This window comes from Juglans regia, chromosome 9 (assembly GCF_001411555.2).
Source record: "Juglans regia cultivar Chandler chromosome 9, Walnut 2.0, whole genome shotgun sequence".
NCBI lineage: Eukaryota > Viridiplantae > Streptophyta > Magnoliopsida > Fagales > Juglandaceae > Juglans > Juglans regia.
Window position 1 is genome coordinate 7,100,305 of NC_049909.1, and position 19,420 is coordinate 7,119,724.

Sequence of the window (19,420 nt, forward strand, 5' to 3'; positions counted from 1 at the left end):
CGGAAGATACGTCCAAGGGAGGAGGTATTAATTCGTAAGGTAAGCAATCATATTCCACACAATATTCTTCATCCGTCTCAAACCCTAATGTAAGCCCCACCTCTGAACTTTTTATAATCGATCCCTTGAATAACGAAGAACTTGAAGTATGTCCATAATCAATGGAAAAGAATTGCTCAGAATCACAGACAATAAAGAAAGCAAACCCCATCTTCGGATTCATATTAGCATCCAAATCTATCGTTACTGAGGAGCCATTACCTTTATACTGGACCCACTCCTGGATATGGAATCCCAACGACCATCCACTTATTATCCTCTGTAAAATAAAGCAATTGCAAGGCGATGATTAATTTTTCTATTTGTGAAATGAAATCCTTTTTGATTAAAGCATTTTTCTGACATATTTTATTTGTTTCTAGAGAAAAGAATGAGAGAGACACAGTGACTCACCAAATCGTCATCTAAAGCTAAAACAACTCCACCTACCATGTCTAAAATATTTTCTCCTTTGCTGTCAAAATCAATGCACGTTGCTTCTACGTAATCAAATATTCCTTCCTTCTGATATTCTACAAGTGATCCGATATCATTGATGGGATCTCTTGATTTAAGTCGCATCAACTTGAGTCCTTGAAGATAAAACTCACCGATGCTCTTGGGCATTAGATTGGCAGATGGTATTTTTGTTATAGCAGTTGCATGTGCCCAAAAATTTGTCAAGCATTCCAAACTACTCAGGTCTGGTAACTTCTCAAGGCTTGAACATTTGTCAAGTTCCATTACTTTTAATTGTTTGAGACTTCCGATGGATGGGTGGACCTCACACAAGCTTCTACAACCTCGAAGGTTTATTATCTCAAGATTTGAGACTCCAGTCAAATCTGGTATTTCAATCTAGTTTTGAGAATAACTAAGATCAAATTCCTTCAAATTGTCTAGAACCTGTTATAAACAAGTAGTTAATTGGATCAAAATATAAATATATTAACTTGTTTGGAAAATTATTAGGGAATTATTAAGATGAATATGTATTTATATGAGTGAGAAACTTACCATCGATCCCTTCCACAGTTGTTTGATACGGATGCCAGACATCCTTAGTACAGTAAGAATTTTAGGTTGGAAACTACTTGGAAAGGATTTCAAATGATATCTAGACCACTCTAGGAATCGCAACTCTTTGGTTGGCATGTATTTTAAAGGATCTCCATGCCATTTTATAGTTCGAGAATGATGGATTTCAAAGTATCTCAATTTTCTCATTGTTGACAATGTTTTGGCGTTGAGTCTCTCTTTCATTTCAGGACAAAAATCCAGGACTATGCCTTCAATTGCATCAGTTCCCTAGTAACCAAGAACAACAAGTTAGCAAGAATTAGGATGAAAATATACCTTTTTATATTAATAGCTAGACTAATCAACTTACAGTATCATTCTTCAGTACGTGATAAAGATCCTCCACACGAAACAGTCTACTACGCCGTCCAAGTTCTTCAGGGCATTCCTGGCGAACTATTTCCCTGCCCAGTTCTTTTAGCAAATCATGCATGGACAACCATCCGTATTTTGATTTGCTTACGAGGGACTTCTCGACGAGGACATCAATGTCGATGCGATAATGACCAAAACTTTCTAATAACATCTCATAAAATATGTTCTCCACCCCATGCTGTCCTCGAAATAAACATGCCATATCCAAAAATAACTCTTTTTGCAATTCTTGCAGCCCATCAAAACTTATTTGAAGTACATCCATAATTTTGCGATTAGGAATTGCTTTTTAGTTTTTCTCTCTCACTTTTCCATACATCTATTTCTCTCTCATATAAGAAGGAACCCAAAACTTTAAGAGCTAAAGGAAGGCCTTGAGTATAATTTACAAAATCCATAGATAGATCCATGTAATTCTCTGTAGGATGGGCTTTCTTGAATGCTGATAAACTAAAGAGTTGCAAAGCTTCAGCAGTTTGAAGCTGCTCAAACTTATATATATCATACACTCCATGTGTTCTCAACAGATGACTATCTCTGCATGTTATAATCACCCTACTCCCTGGACCAAACCATTTCTGATCCCCTGCTAATGTCTTTAATTGCTTTTCACTATCCACATCATCAAGGACGATAAACACCTTTTTATTCTGCAGCATCTTCATTATCATCCTAATTCCTTGGTGATGATCCCATACATGTATTTCTTCTTGCATGATTGTAGAAAGGAGTTCTTTTTGTAAAGAAGCTAGATCACGAGCAGTAGTAGATTTTTCTCTAATACAAGAAATAAAGCTACTTCCTTCAAATCGACAACTAGAAACTCTATCATAAATTATTTCGGCCAGCGTTGTCTCAATGCCACCCATCCCATGAATTCCTACAAAGCGAACATCGTTCGGTTCCAAATCCAATAACTTCATCATTTCGTCTACTTGGGAGTCTATTGCAACAAGTTTATCGTAATCATGACGTGAGAATCTAGAATTCAACTCACGAGATATACTACGACTGATTTCTTGTATAATTGTTGATTCGTACCTGTAAATTGATAGAACAATTAATATTGATGAGACCTGAATTGACACGAACCAAAAAAAAAAAAAAAGGCTAGCTTTAGCTGATAATTAGCATTTTTTATTAGAGGAAGCGAAACACTTCAATTCGTACTTTAATATTTTGCCTCTTGCAACACTCGAGCTGTCAGACCAGATCATAATTTAAACATTTTAAAAATTATAAATGCCATAATTTAGGTAGATATAGATACATGTTAATTGTTTGCTAGTTGGCAATGGAAGAAGAAAAGAAGACTTAAAGGTCTCATTTTTGTATAAGATGAGATAAAACTTGAAAGTTGAATAAAAGAGAACTAAAATATTATTTTTAATATTATTTTTATTTTAGGATTTGAAAAATTTAGAAAAATTAAAATGATTAAATGAGATGAGATGAGATGAGAATGGTTGTGAAAACAATCGAGCGCTAATGTTACCTGTTGTGTATGTGCCATCCAGCAATACTACCGGCTTTTCTCAAAGCATTTCTCCACGAATCCATATCTTTCTTGTCTATCTTGGGATCTTTTTCATGTGCAGTGAACGCTTCTGCAAAAGACCCACTCTGATTTCTCATGTCAGAAGGATCTACATGGTAGAAAATAGGAAGAATTGTGAGCTTCTTCTTTTCCTCCCATTCAAGGATCTCAGCAAGTTCCATAAGGCACCATTTGGAAAAAGCATAATTTGCCGAAAAAATGACCATCGCATATTGTGAATCTTGAATTACTTTCAGAAGCGCTTGAGAAATGTATTCGCCTCGCTGGAGTGCTTCATCATCCCTAAATACAAGAACATCTTTTCATTTTAAATCAACATATAGATGATCTACAAAACTCGTGCGTGTGTCTTTGCCATAGAAACTAAGGAAAACTTCATATTTCCATCAAGGTGTTGAGGAAGAAGATGGGGAAGAGGTTATGATTTTTTCATCTTCTTCCGAGCAAGATGAATTGTCTCTTTTTCTTTTCTTAGTATCTTCAGAAGTAGATGAAGAGGGTCTTTGAGTGGCCATGATTGCAATGCGAGAGATTTAGAAGCTTAATTATGGAAGGGAATATTGGTAATTTGCAGGCTTAGACATGAATGAGAAGAACATTGAAGATATCATGAGATAATCTGTATGTATATATAATAGAAGCTAGCGATGGAGTACTAGTAGTGTTGGTCGACCTGAGATGGAAAGTTCTAGGTAGACAGCATCAACTTTCAGTTTATTTAAGCCCTATTTATGGTAACCCATCACAGGCCCTTATGGCATACGAAGGTTCTACAAAACTTCTTTCATCTTGTACTTAATGGGGTGATGGCAAAAATGTAAATTAATTTGGTAAAGTTGTTCACTGAGTTGGCTATATTTTCTGGAGGAAGATTGAAGAAATTAATTTGATATAGTGAATATTGCAGGTGTAACGCCCCAATGAAAGGCCCAAACCACATGACCTATACTCTAAAAGGACTAATCAATGATACAATTGGAGTCTCATTAGAACCTTATAAAGAGCAAGAACTTCTCATTCCGAAGCAATGTGGGATCTCATACACCACTTACCTTTATCCATATCATATGGGGTATCACAGCAGGGACTAAAGAAGATGAAGTACTCAAATTTCAGATATAAAAAGGCAAAATTTTGTCACAAATTTAATTAAGAATATTACAAAAAAATTTGCCTCGTAAAGCAAGAGATTATTATGCCCTTCTATCATTGCTTGCTTTAAATTAGCGATAGGAATTGAAACATCATGGATTGACATAGCGCATGGTCTACTCAAAAGCTGACTTTGGTAAGCTTTCTCCATTCGTAGTCATCAACATTAATAATGCATGCAAAAAGAAAGAAATTTAAAACATGAAGGCCCAATGAATGTGCACACCAAGGTTCTACGTAGCTTCGCTTCTCCTAGACTTAATAAAAAACCATAAAGCCCAATTCCATACATATATAAATCCAATATGGTCATACGTATTGTTTGGAGTAGCCAACAATCCACGCACTACAAGAAAAAGGGCCTTTTGCAGTGCCACTTTTCGTCGCAAAAAGTGGCTAAAAGCTCCCAACAAGTCATTTCCGACGATTACTGCTTTGCTGAACATTAGTTGCCATTGTTTATTCACATTTTCTCTAACGTAACAAATGTTTGAAATCGTCACAATAACTATATTTTTTTGGCAATTTTTTTAGTCGCAAATAGTGGTTAAAATTGCCGCAATTGTCATCTCGGACGCCATTAAAAATCGTTGCAAATACTATTTTGCAGCAGCCATCTATCGTGACATACACTATCTAGTTCGTCACAAATTGCATTCTACTTGAAGTCATATGAACATATTGTGGCAACAAGAATTTGCCGCTTAAAATTAACGATAGGAATTGAAACATCATCCATCGACATAGCACGTGGTCTACTCAAAAGTAGACGTTGGTAAGCTTTCGGCTTTCGTAGTCATCAACATTAATAATGCATCCAAAAAGAAAGAAATATAAAATGGATAGGGCCAATGAATTTGCACACCAAGGTTCTACGTAGCTTCGCCTCTCCATGACTTAATCATACTTGACTTAATAAAAAACCATAAAGCCTGAATCCATACATATATAAATCCAATATGGTTGTACATATTGTTTGGAGTAGCCAACAATCAAGCAATACAAAGAAAAAGGCTTTTTGCAGCACCACTTTTAGTCGCAAAAAGTGGCTAAAAGCGTCGCAACAAGTCATTTCCGACGATTACTACTTCACTGCACGTTAGTTGCCCTTGTTTATTTGCTTTTTCACTAACACAATGAACGTTTGAAATCGTAGCAATACTATACTTCTTTGATATTTTTTTTAGTCGCAAATTGTGGTTAAAATTGCCTCAATTGTCCTCTCGGATTCCAATAAAAATTGTTGTAAATACTATTTTGCAGCGGCCATCTATTGTCGCATATACTATCAAGTTCATTGCAAATTTTGGTTTACTTGAAGTCATATGAACTTATTGTGGCCACAAAAATTTGCCCCTTAAAATTAGTGATAGGAATTGAAACATCATGCATAGACAAAGCACACAGTCCACTCAAAAGTCGACGTTGGTCACCTTTCTCCTTTCGTAGTCAAGAAAATCAATAAGGCAGGCAAAAATAAAGAAATTTAAAATGCGTAGGGCCAATGAATTTGCACACCAAGATTCTACGTAGCTTCTCTTCTCCTTGGATTAAACATACTTCACTGAATAAAAAACCATAAATCCTGAATCCAAATATATATAAAACCAATATGGTCATACGTATTGTTTTGAGGAGCCAACTATCCATGCACACTACAAGAAAAAGAGCTTTTTGTGGTGCCACTTTTCGTTGGAAAAAGACGCTAAAAGCATCTTAACAAGTCCTTTCTGACGATTACAGCTTCACTACACGTTAGTTGCCATTTGTTATTCAATTTTTTTCTAACTCAATGAACTTCTGAAATTGTTGCAATAACTATATATTTTCGGCAGTTTTTTTGGTGGCAAATAGTGGTTAAACCACCGAAATTGTCATCTCGGATTCCATTAAAAATTGTTGCAAATACTATTTTGCAACAGCCATCTATCATCACATATACTATCAAGTGCGCCACAAATTTTGTTCTACTTGGAGTCATATGAACTTATTGCGGCCGCAAGAATTCGCCGCTTAACATTAGCAATAGGAATTGATACATCATGCATCGACATAGCACACGGTCTACTCAAACGTCGACGTTGGCCGTCAGCCTTCTCCATTCATAGTCATCAACATTAATAAATCGTGCAAAAAGAAAGAAATTTAAAATGCGTTGGGCCAATGAATTTGCACACCTAGGTTCTACATACCTTCGCTTCTCCTTGACATAATCATACTTGACTTACTAAAAAAGCATAAACCCCGAATCCATACATATATAAATCCAATATGGATGTACGTATTGTTTTGAGTAGCCAACAATCCACTCAATACAAGAAAAAGAGCTTTTTGCGGAGCCACAAAAAGTGGCTAAAAGCACCGCAACAAGTCATTTCCGACGATTACAGCTTCGGTGCACATTAGTTGCATTGTTTATTCAATTTTTCTCTAATGCAACAAACATCTAAAATCGTCCCAATAACTATCTTTTTTTTACGATTATTTTATTCGCAAATAATGGTTAAAATAGCTACAAATGTCTGCTTGGATTCCTTTAAAAATCATTGCAAATACTATTTTGTAGCGGCCATCTATCGCCACAGATACTATCACGTTCGTCACAAATTTTCTTCTAGTTGAAGTCATATGAACTTATTGTGGCCACAAGAATTCGCCGCTTAAAATTAGCAATAGGAATTGAAACATCGTGCATCGACATCGCACCTTATCTACTCAAAAGTCGACGATGCCGCCAGCTTTCTCCTTTCATAGTCATCAACATTAATATTGCATGCAAAAACAAAGAAATTGCAAATGGGTAGGGCCACTAAATTTGCACACCAAGGTTTTACGTAACTTCACTTCTCCTTGACTTAATCATACTTGACTTAATAAAAAACCATAAAGACCGAATCCATACCTATATAAACCCAATATGGTCGTACGTATTGTTTTGAGTTGCCAACAATCCATAAACTACAATAAAATGGGGTTTTTGCAGCGCCACTTTTCATCATAAAAAGTGTCAAAATCGCTGCAACAATGCCTTTCCAACGATTACTGTTTTGTTGCACGTTAGTTGACATTATTTATTCACTTTTTCTCTAATGAAATGAACATCTGAAATCGTCGCAATAACTATATTTTTTCAGTGATTGTTTTAGTGAAAATTGTGGTTAAAATCGCCACAACTGTCCTCTCGGATTCCGTTAAAACTCATTGACGATACTATTTTGTAGTGGCCATCTATCGTCACATATACTATCAAGTTCGTGGCATATTTTCTTCTACTTGAAGTCATATGAACTTAGTGCGGCTGCAAGAATTTGCTGCCAAAGATTAGCGATAGGAATTGAAACATCATGCATTGACATAGCACGCGGTCTACTCAAATGTCGACGTTGGCCATCAGCCTTCTCCATTCGTAGTTGTCAACATTAACAATGCATGCAAAAATATAGAAATTTAAAATGCGTTGGGCCAATGAATTTGCACACCTTGGTTCTACCTAGCTTCGCTTCTCCTTGACTTAATCATACTTGACTTACTAAAAAACCATAAAGCTCGAGTCCATACATATATAAATCCAACATGGTCGTACGTATTGTTTGGAGTAGCCAACAATCCAGGTACTACAAGAAAAATAGCTTTTTGCGACGCCACTTTTCGTCGCAAAAGGTCGCTAAAAGCACCGCAACAAGTCATTTCTGACAATTACTACTTCGCTGCACGTTAGTTGCCATTATTTATTCAATTTTGCTCTAATGCAACAAGCATCTAAAATCATCGCAATAACTATATTTTTTTTTTGCCATTATTTTTTTTGCAAATAATGGTTAAAATGGCAGCAATCGTCTGCTCGGATTCCAATTAAAATTATTGCAAATACTATTTTATAGCGGCCATCTATCACCACAGATACTATCACGTTCGTCACAAATTTTCTTCTAGTTGAAATCATATGAACTTATTGTGGCCACAAGAATTCCCCGCTTAACATTAGCGATAGGAATTGAAATATCATGCATCGACATCCCACCAGGTTTGCTCAAACTTGACGTTGACATCAGGTTTCTCCTTTCGTTGTCATCAACATTAATAATGCATGCAAAAACAAAGAAATTTCAAATGTGTAGGGCCATAGAATTTGCACATGAAGGTTCTATGTAGCTTCGCTTCTCCTTGACTTAATCATAATTGACTTCATAAAAAACCATAAAGGCCGAATCCATTCATATACAAATCCAATATGGTCATACGTATTGTTTGGAGTTGCGAACAATCCACGCACTACAAGAACAAAGGCTTTTTGCAGCGCCACTTTTCGTCGTAAAAGGTGGCTTAAATTGTCGCAACAAGTCCTTTCCAACGTCTATTGCTTCGATGTACGTTAGTCAACATTGTTTATTCACTTTTTCTCTAACGGAACGAATGTCTGAAATCGTGGCAATAACTACATTTTTTCAGTGATTTTTTTAGTCAAAATTGTGGTTAAAATAGCCACAATCGTCCTCTTGGATTCCATTAAAAATCGTTGCAAACACTATTTTGCAGTGGCCATATATCTTCCCATATCCTATCAAGTTCGTCGCATATTTTGTTCTAGTTGAAATCATATGAACTTAGTGAGGCTACAAGAATTCGCCGTCTAAGATTAGCGATAGGAATTGAAACATAATGCATCAACATAGCACGCGGTCTACTCAAATGTCGACGTTGGCCGTCAGCCTTCTCCGTTCATAGTCATCAAAATTAATAACGCATGCAAAAAGAAAGAAATTTAAAATACCTTGGGCCAGTGAATTTGCACACCTTGGCTCTACGTAGCTTCGCTTCTCCTTCACTTAATCATACTTGACTTACTAAAAAACCATAAAGCCTGAGTCCATACATATATAAACCCAATATGGTCGTATGTAATGTTTGGAGTAGCCAACAATCCACGCACTACAAGAAAAAGTGCTTTTTACGATGCCACTAATTGTCGCAAAAAGTGGCTAAAAGCATCGCAACAAGTCATTTCCAACGATTACTTCTTCATTACTCTTTAGTTGCCATTATTTATTCATTTTTTCTCTAACGCAACATAGGTCTAAAATTGTTGCAACAACTATTTTTTTTTGGCACTTTGTTATTCGCAAAAAGTGGTTAAAAAAGCAGCAATTGTCGTCTTGGATTCCATTAAAAATCATTGCAAATACTATTTTCTAGCAGCAATATATCGTCACAAATACTATCACGTTCGTTGCAAATTTTTTTCTTGTTGAAGTCATATGAACTTATTGCGGCCACAAGAATTCGCCACTTAAAATTAGCAATAGGAATTGAAACATCATGCATCGACATCACACCCGGGCTACTCAAAAGTCGACGTTGCCGTCAGCTTTCGCCTTTCGTAGTCAACAACATTAATAATCCATGCAAAAACAAAGAAATTTCCATTGCGTAGGGCCACTGAATTTGCACACCAAGGTTCTACGTAGCTTCGCTTCTCCTTGACTTAGTCATACTTGACTTAATAAGAAACCATCAAGGCTGAATCCATACATATATAAATCTAATATGGCCATACGTATTGTTTGGAGTAGCCAACAATCCACCCCTACAAGAAATAAAGTTTTTTTCGGCGCCACCTTTCGTCACGAAAAGTGGCTAAAAGCACCACAACTAGTCATTTATGACGATTACTGCTTCGTTGCACATCAGTTGCCATTGTTTATTCAATTTTTCTATAATGCAACAAAGGTTTGAAGTCGTTGCAATAACTATATTTTTTTGGCGATTTTTTTATTCACAAATAGTGGTTAAAATAGCAGCAATTGTCGTCTCAGATTCCATTAAAAATCATTGCAAATACTATTTTGGAGCGACCATCTTTCGTCACAGATATTGCGAGATTCATTGTAAATTTTCTTTTAGTTGCTGTCATTTGAACTTTTTGTGGCCACAAGAATTCGCCGCTTAAAATTAACAATAGGAATTGAAGCATCATGCACCGGCATCGCACCCGGTCTGCTCAAACTTCACATTGTCGTCAGCTATCTCCTTTCGTAGTCATCAACATTAATAATGCAAGCAAAAACAAAGAACTTTCCAGTGCGTAACTCCACTGAATTTCCACACCAAGGTTCTATGTACCTCCGCTTCTCCTTGACTTAATCATACTTGACTTAATAAGAAACCATAAAGACCGAAACTATACATATATAAATCCAATATGGTCGTACGTATTGTTTGGAGTTGCCAACACTCCACGCAGTAAAAGAAAAATGGCTTTTTGCAGCACCACTTTTCGTCGTAAAAAGTGGCTAAACTCACCGTAACAAGTCATTTCCAACGATTACTGCTTTGCTACATGTTAGTTGACATTGTTTACTCAATTTTTCTCAAATGCAACAAAGGTCTGAAATCGTTGCAAGAACTATATTTTTTTGGTCATTGTTTCAGTAAAAATTGTGGTTATGATTGCCACAATTGTCCTCTCGAGTCGTTGCAAATACTATCAAGCTGTGGCCATCTATCGTCACATATACTATCAAGTTCGTCGCATATTTTGTTCTAGTTGAAGTCATATGAACTTGGCGCGGCAGCAAGAATTCGCCGCCTTAGATTAGCGATAGCACTTGAAACATCATGCATCGACATAGCACGCGATCTGCTCAAACATCGACGTTGGCCGTCAGCCTTCTCCGTTCGTAGTCATCAAAATTAATAATGCATGCAAAAAGAAAGAAATTTAAAACGCATTGGGCCAATGAATTTGCACACCTTGGCTCTACGTAGCTTCGCTTCTCCTTTACTTAATCATATTTGACTTACTAAAAAACCATAAAGCTTGAGTCCATACATATATAAACCCAATATGGTCGTACGTAATGTTTGGTGTAGCCAACAATCCACGCATTACAAGAAAAAGTGCTTTTTACGACGCCACTAATTGTCGCAAAAAGTGGCTAAAAGCATCGCAACAAGTCATTTTCGACGATTACTTCTTCATTGCTCTTTAGTTCCCATTGTTTATTCATTTTTTCTCTAACGCAACATAGGTCTGAAATTATTGCAATAACTATTTTTTTTTTGGCACTTTGTTATTCGCAAAAAGTGGTTAAAAAAGCAGCAATTGTCCTCTCGGATTCAATTAAAAATCATTGCAAATACAATTTTGTAGCAGCCATATATCATCACAAATACTAGCATGTTCGTTGCAAATTTTTTTCTTGTTGAAGTCATATGAACTTATTGTGGCCACAAGAATTCGCCACTTAAAATTAGCGATAGGAATTGAAACATCATGCATCGACATCGCACCCGGTCTACTCAAAAGTCGACGTTGCCGTCAGCTTTCGCCTTTCGTAGTCATCAACACTAATAATCCGTGCAAAAACAAAGAAATTTCCAATGCGTAGGGCCACTGAGTTTGCACACCAATGCACTACAAGAAAAAGAGCTATTTGCACCACCACATTTCATCGTAAAAACTGGCTAAAAGTACCACAACAAGTCATTTCTGACAATTACTGCTTCGTTGCAAGTTAGTTGCCATTGTTTATTCAATTTTTCTGTAATGCAACAAAGGTCTGAAATTGTTGCAATAACTATATTTTTTTGGCGATTTTTTTATTCGCGAACAGTGGTTAAAATAGCAGCAATTGTCCTCTCGTATTCCATTAAAACTCGCAGAAAATACTATATTGGAGCAGCCATCTTTCATCATAGATACTATCTGATTCATTGCAAATTTTCTTTTAGTTGCTCTCATATGAACTTATTGTTGCCACAAGAATTTTCCACTTGAAATTAGCTATAGGAATTGAAATATCATGCATCGACATCGCACCCGGTCTACTCAAAAGTCGACGTTGCCGTTAGCTTTCGCCCTTCATAGTCATCAACATTAATAATCCATGCAAAAATAAAGAAATTTCCAATGCGTAAGGCCACTAAATTTGCACACCAAGGTTCTACGTAGCTTCGCTTCTCCTTGACTTAGTCATACTTGACTTAATAAGAAACCATCAAGGCTGAATCCATACATATATAAATCCAATATGGCCATACGTATTGTGTGGAGTAGCCAACAATCCACGCTCTACAAGAAATAAAGGTTTTTGCGGCGCCACCTTTCGTCACGAAAAGTCGCTAAAAGCACCACAACTAGTCATTTCTGACGATTTCTGCTTCGTTGCACATCAGTTGCCATTATTTATTCAATTTTTCTATAATGCAACAAAGGTTTGAAGTCGTTGCAATAACTATATTTTGTTGGCGATTTTTTTATTCACTAATAGGGGTTAAAATAGTAGCAAATTTTCCTCTCGGATTCCATTAAAAATTGTTGCAAATACTATTTTGGAGCGGCCATCTTTCGTCACATATATTGTCAGATTCATTGCAAATTTTCTTTTAGTTGCTGTCATTTAAACTTATTGTTGCCACAAGAATTCACCGCTTAAAATTACCGATAGGAATTGAAGCATCATGCACCGAGATCGCACTCGTTCTGCTCCAACTTGACATTGCCCTCAGCTATCTCCTTTCGTAGTATTCAACATTAATAAAGCATGCAAAAACAAAGAACTTTCCAGTGCGTAGGGCCACTGAATTTGCACACCAAGGTTCTATGTAGCTTCGCTTCTCCTTGACTTAATCATACTTGACTTAATAAAAAACCATAAAGGCCGAAACTATACATATATAAATCCATTTTGGTCGTACGTATTGTTTGGAGTTGCCTACACTCCACGCACTAAAAGAAAAATGGCTTTTCTCAGTACCACTTTTCATCGTAAAAGTCATTTCCAATGATTACTACATCACTACAGGTTAGTTGACATTGTTTACTCAATTTTTCTCAAATGTAACAAGGGTCAGAAATCGTTGCTATAACAATTTTTTTATGGCCATAGTTTCTGTCAAAACTGTGGTTAAGATCGCCACAATTGTCCTCTCAAGTCGTTGCAAATACTATCAAGCAGTGGCCATCTTTCGTCACATATACTATCAAGTTCGTCGCATATTTTGTTCTAGTTGAAGTCATATGAACTTGGTGCGGCAGCAAGAATTCGCCGCCTAAGATTAGCGATAGGACTTGAAACATCATGCGTTGACATAGCACGCATGTCAACGTCAACGTTGGCCGTCAACCTTCTCCGTTCGTAGTCATCAAAATTTATAATGCATGTAAAAAGAAAGAAGTTTAAAACGCATTGGGCCAATGAATTTTGCACACCTTGGCTCTACGTAGCTTCGCTTCTCCTTTGTTTAATCATACTTGACTTACTAAAAAACCATAAAGCCCGAGTCCATACATATATAAATCCAATATGGTCGTACATATTGTTCGGAGCAGCCAACAATCCACGCACTACAAGAAAAATAGCTTTTTACGACGCCACTAATTGTCGCAAAAAGTGGCTAAAAGCATCGCAACAAGTCATTTTCAATGATTACTTCTTCATTGCGCTTTAGTTGCCATTGTTTCTTCATTTTTTCTCTAAAGCAACTTAGGTCTGAAATCGTTGCAACAACTATATTTTTTTGGCACTTTGTTATTCGCAAAAAGTGTTTAAAATAGCAGCAATTGTCGTCTCGGATTCCATTAAAAATCGTTGCAAATACTATTTTGTAACAGCCATATATCGTCATAAATACTATCACATTTGTTGCAAATTTTTTTCTTGTTGAAGTCATATGAACTTATTGTGGCCACAAGAATTCGCCACTTAAACTTAGCGATAGGAATTGAAACATCATGCATCGACATTACATCTGGTCTACTCAAAAGTCGACGTTGCAATCAGCTTTCGCCTTTTGTAGTCATCAACATTAATAATCCATGCAAAAACAAAGAAATTTCCAATGCGTAGGGCCACTGAATTTGCACACCAAGGTTCTACGTAGCTTCACTTCTCCTTGACTTAATCATACTTGACTTAATAAAATGCCACAAAGACCAACTATCCACGCACTACAAGAAAAAGAGCTATTTGCAACACTACTTTTCATCGCAAAAAGTGGCTAAAACTACCACAACAAGTCATTTACGAAATTACTGCTTCGTTGCACGTTAGCTGCCTTTGTTTATTCAATTTTTCTCTAATGCAACAAAGGTCTGAAATCGTTGCAATAAATATATTTTTTGGCGATTTATTTACTCGCAAATAGTGGTTAAAATAGCAGCAATTATCCTCTCATATTCCATTAAAAATCACTGCAAATACTATATTGGAGCATCCATCTTTCATCATAGATACTATCAGATTCATTGTAAATTTTCTTTTAGTTGCTCTCATATGAAATTATTGTGGCCACAAGAATTCGCCACTTAAAATTAGCGATAGGAATTGAAACATCTTACATCGACATCGCACACGGTCTACTCAAAAGTCGACGTTGCCGTCGGCTTTCGCCTTTCGTAGTCATCAACATTAATAATCCATGCAAAAACAAAGAAATTTCCTATGCGTAGGGCCACTGAATTTGCACAACAAGGTTCTACGTAGCTTTGCTTCTCCTTGACTTAGTCATACTTGACTTAATAAGAAACCATCAAGACTGAATCCATACATATATAAATCCAATATGGCCATACGTATTGTTTTGATTAGCCAACAATCCACGCACTACAAGAAATAGAGGTTTTTGCAGCGCCACCTTTCGTCACGAAAAGTGGCTAAAAGCACCACAACTATTTATTTCTGACGATTACTGCTTCGTTGCACGTCAGTTGCCATTGTTTATTCAATTTTTCTATAATGCAACAAAGGTTTCAAGTCGTTGCAATAACTATATTTTATTGGCAATTTTTTTATTCACAAATAGGAGTTAAAATGGTAGCAATTGTCCTCTCGGATTCCATTAAACATCGTTGCAAATACTATTTTGTAGCGGCCATCTTTCGTCACAGATATTGTCAGATTCATTGCAAATTTTCTTTTAGTTGCTATCATTTGAACTTATTGTGGCCACAAGAATTCACCGCTTTAAATTAGCGATAGAAATTTGCACACCTTGGCTCTACGTCGCTTTGCTTCTAATTGACCTAACCATACTTTACTTCATAAAAAAACATAAAGGCCGAATCCATACATATATAAATCCAATATGGTCCTACGTATTGTTTGGAGTAGCTAACAATCCACGCACAACAATAAAAATGGCTTTTTGTGGTATCACTTTTCATCTCAAAAAGTGGCTAATAACGTCGCAACAAGTCCATTCCAACAATTACTGCTTCGTTGCTCGTTAGTTGCCATTGTTTATTCACTTTTTCTCTAACGCAACGAATGTCATAAATCGGCACAATCACTGTATTTTTTCGGCGATTATTTTAGTCGCAAATGGTGCTAAAATCCTAGCAATTGTCCTCTCAAATTCTATTAAAAATTGTTGCAAATACTATATTGCAGTGACCATCTATTGTCACAAATACTATCAAGTTCATCGCAAATTTTGTTCTACTTGAAGTCATTGGAATTATTGTGGCCACAAGAATTCACTGGTTAACATTAGCGATAGGAATTGAAACATCATGCATTGACATACCACGGGTCTACTCAAAAGTCGATGTTGGCCATCGGCTTTCTCTTTTTGTAGTCATCAATATTAATAATGAATGCAAAAAGAAAGAAATGTAAAATGTGTAGGGCCAATGAATTTGCACACCAAGGTTCTACATAGCTTCGCTTCTCCTTGACATAATCATAATTAACTTAATAAAAAACCATAAAGTCCGAATCCATACGTCCTACGTATTGTTTGGAGTAGACAACAATCTACGCACAAGAAGAAAATGACTTTTTGCGGAGTCACTTTTCACGCAAAAAGTGGCTAAAGTCGCAGGGACATGTCCTTTCCACCGATTACTGCTTCGCTGCACGTTAGTTGCCATTGTTTATTCACTTTTTCTCTAAAGCAACAAACGTCAAAAATCATCATAATAACTATATTTTTTCAGCGATTTGTTTGGTCGCAAATAGTGGTTAAAATTGCCGCACTTGTCCTCCGGGATTCCATTAAAATCATTGCGAATACGATTTTATAGCTGACATCTATCGTCATAAATACTATCAAGTTCGTCACCAATTTTGTTCTACTTGAGCTCATATGAACATATTGCGGCCCCAAGAATTCACCGCTTAAAATTAGCGATAGGAATTGAAGCATCATGTGTCAACATAGCACGCAGTCTACTCAAAAGTCAACATTGTCCGTCAGCTTTCCCTTCTTGTAGTCGTCAACATCAATAATACATGTAAGAAAAAAGAAATTTTAAACGTGTTTGGCTAATGATCTAACATACCAATGTTCTACGTAGCTTCGCTTCTACTTGACTTAATCATACTTGACTTAAATAAAACCAAAAAGGCCGAATCCATACATATATAAATCCAATATGGTCGTACGTATTGTTTGGACTAGCCAACAATCCACACACTACAAGAAAAAGGGATTTTTGCAGTGCCACAAGAATTTGTCGTAAAAAGTGACGAAAATCGCCGCAACAAGTCCTTTCCATTGGTTATTGCTTCGCTCCATGTTAGTTGATATTGTTTATTCACTTTTTCTCTAACGCAACGAACTACTGAAATTGTCGCAATACTATATTTTTTTGGCCATTTTTTTTGTCAAAATTGTGGCTAAAATTGCCACAATTGTCCTCTCGGATTGCATTAAAAATCGTTGCAAATACTATTTTACAACGGCAATCTATCAACACAAATACAATCAAGTTCATTGTGAATTTTCTTCTACTTTAAGTCATAGGAACTTATTGCGGCCACAAGAATTCGCTGCTTAAAATTAGCAATAGGAATTGAAACATCATGCGTCGAAAAAGCACGCGGTATTCTCAAAAGTCAATGTCAGTCAACTTTCTCCTCTCGTAATCAACAACATTAATAATGCTTGCAGAAAGAAAGAAATCTAAAATGCGTAGGGCGAATGTATTTGCACACCAAAGTTCTACGTAGCTTTGCTTCTCCTTGACTTAATCATACTTGACTTAATAAAAAACCATAAAATCTGAATCCATACATATATAAACCCAATATAGTCATACGTATTGTTTGGAGTTGCAACAAATCCACGCACAACAAGAGAAATGGCTTTTTGCGGCTTCACTTTTCATCGCAAAAAGTGGCTAAATCGCTGCAACATGTCCTTTCCAATGATTACTGCTTCACTGCACATTAGTTACCATTGTTTATTCACTTGTTTTCTAATGCAATGTAAGTCCGAAATCATCGCAATAACTATATTTTTTCGGCCATTGTTTTAGTCACAAATAGTGGTTAAAATCGCTGCAATTTTCCTCTCGGATTCCATTAAAAATGTTTGCAAATACTATTTTGCAGCAGCCATCTATTGTCACAAATACTATCAAGTTTGCCGTAAATTTTGTTCTATTCGAAGTCATATGAACTTATTGTGGCCACAATAGTTCGGCGCTTAAAATTAGCAATAGGAATTCAAGCATCATGCATTGACATGGCACGTGGTCTACTCAAAAGTCGACGTTGGCCGTCAACATTCTCCTCACGTAGTTCTACGTAGCTTCACTTCTCCTTGACTTAATCATACTTAAGTCCGAATCCATACATATATAAATCCAATATGGTCGTATGTATTGTTTGGAATTGCAACCAATCCACGCACATCAAGAAAAATGGATTTTTGCGGCGTCATTTTTCATCGCAAAGAGTGGCTAAAATCGCCGCAACAAGTCCTTTCCAACGATTACTGCTTCGTTGCACATTTGTTGCCATTGTTTATTCACTTTTTCTCTAACGAAATGAACTCCTGAAATCGTCATAAAAACTATAATTTTCAGCCATTTTTTTTAGCTGTAAAAAGTGGTTAAAATCACCGCAATTGTCCTATCAAATTCCATTAAAAATAGATGCAAATACTATTTTGTAGCGGCCATCTAATGTTCATAAAAAATTTTGTTCTGCTTGAAGTCATTTGAACTTATTGCGGCCGTAGGAATTTGCCACTTAAAATTAGCGATTGGAATTGAAGCATCATGAATCGACATAGTACGCGGTCTACTCAAAAGTCGACGTTGGTCAGCTTTCTCCTCTCGCATTCATCAACATTAATAATGCATGCAAAAAGAAATAAATCTAAAATGCGTAAGGCCAATTAATTTACACACCAAGGTTCTATGTAGCTTCGCTTCTCCTTGACTTAATCATACTTGACTTAGTAAAAACCCATAAAGTCTAAATCCATACAAATATAAATCCAATATGGTCAGACGTATTGTTTGGAGTAGCCAACAATCCATGCACATGAAGAAAAATGGATTTTTGCAGCATCACTTTTCGTCGTAAAAACTGGGTAAAATTCCAGCAACAAGTCCTTCCCAATGATTATTGCTTCACTGCACGTTACTTGCCATTGTTTATTCACTTTCTCTCTAACGCAACGAATGTATGAATTCGTCATAATAGTGGTTAAAATCTCTGCAAGTGTCCTCTCAATTCCGCTAAAAATCGTTGCAAATACTATTTTGCAGCGGCCATCTTTTGTCACAATGTCAAGTCGGAATGATCAACACAATGAATTTCAAATCACTACCTATGAAATCTGAACAAAAGAATGATCAACATAATGAAAAACATGCATGTATTATCACAACCAAAAGATAACATGTAAGCATATATACTGAAAAGTAGAATCGACATAAAAAAACAGAAATTTTAAGAAAGAATTTTTAAAAAATTATAAAGAAAAGTTATGTAATTACAAAACAGAACAATATAATAAATAGATATAAAATCAGAAAATTAAATAGATAAATACTAAACATTACAAGCATGAAAAAATAAAAATTACAAATAAGAATAATAACTAAAATTAATGGGCAGAACATTTAATTAATATATATAAAAATAAAACACATATTGAAATAAACAAATAAAACATACAAAGGCAATAAATAGAATGAAGAGCACATAAAGATTCTTCGTGGATGCCCAAAGTAGTGGTAGCTGAATCGAATAGCTTGGCAGACACATTTATGAAATATAATAGAATAACATAATAAATAAGTACAAAATTAAATATTGAACTTATAAACATTAAAATATCTATATTTCAATTAACACTCTATAATTTCATAAGGAAAAATAAAATATAAAGCATACCCGCAAGCAAATGACAATTGGAAAAGTTGAGAGAAGAAGTCCGACAAAAAGTTAATAAAAACGATTAACCTGACAAAAAGTA

The 19,420-nt window shown here is 35.9% G+C and overlaps 1 protein-coding gene across 1 annotated transcript; it reads right to left on the bottom strand.

Annotated features, from left to right (window-relative positions):
• Positions 1–897: 897 nt before the first annotated feature.
• LOC109001228 (disease resistance protein RPV1-like) lies at positions 898–7,608 on the bottom strand. Its single transcript, XM_035693816.1, has 6 exons — positions 7,478–7,608; positions 2,990–3,334; positions 1,812–2,535; positions 1,430–1,672; positions 1,057–1,347; positions 898–945 (listed from the first exon to the last, which is right to left on the bottom strand). The coding sequence occupies exons 1-6, from the start codon at positions 7,606–7,608 to the stop codon at positions 898–900; spliced, it is 1,782 nt and encodes a 593-aa protein (XP_035549709.1).
• Positions 7,609–19,420: the final 11,812 nt, after the last annotated feature.

Bases quoted from the DNA above. Each gene is read 5' to 3' on its own strand.
- LOC109001228 (XM_035693816.1), bottom strand. From the start codon at position 7,608: ATGGAGAAGGCTGATGGCCAACGTCGACATTTGAGTAGACCGCGTGCT. The intron at 1,348-1,429 runs GTAAGTTGATTA...CTTGGTTACTAG, and splicing joins ACGTACTGAAGAATGATACT to GGAACTGATGCAATTGAAGG. The intron at 946-1,056 runs GTAAGTTTCTCA...TGTTTATAACAG, and splicing joins AACTGTGGAAGGGATCGATG to GTTCTAGACAATTTGAAGGA.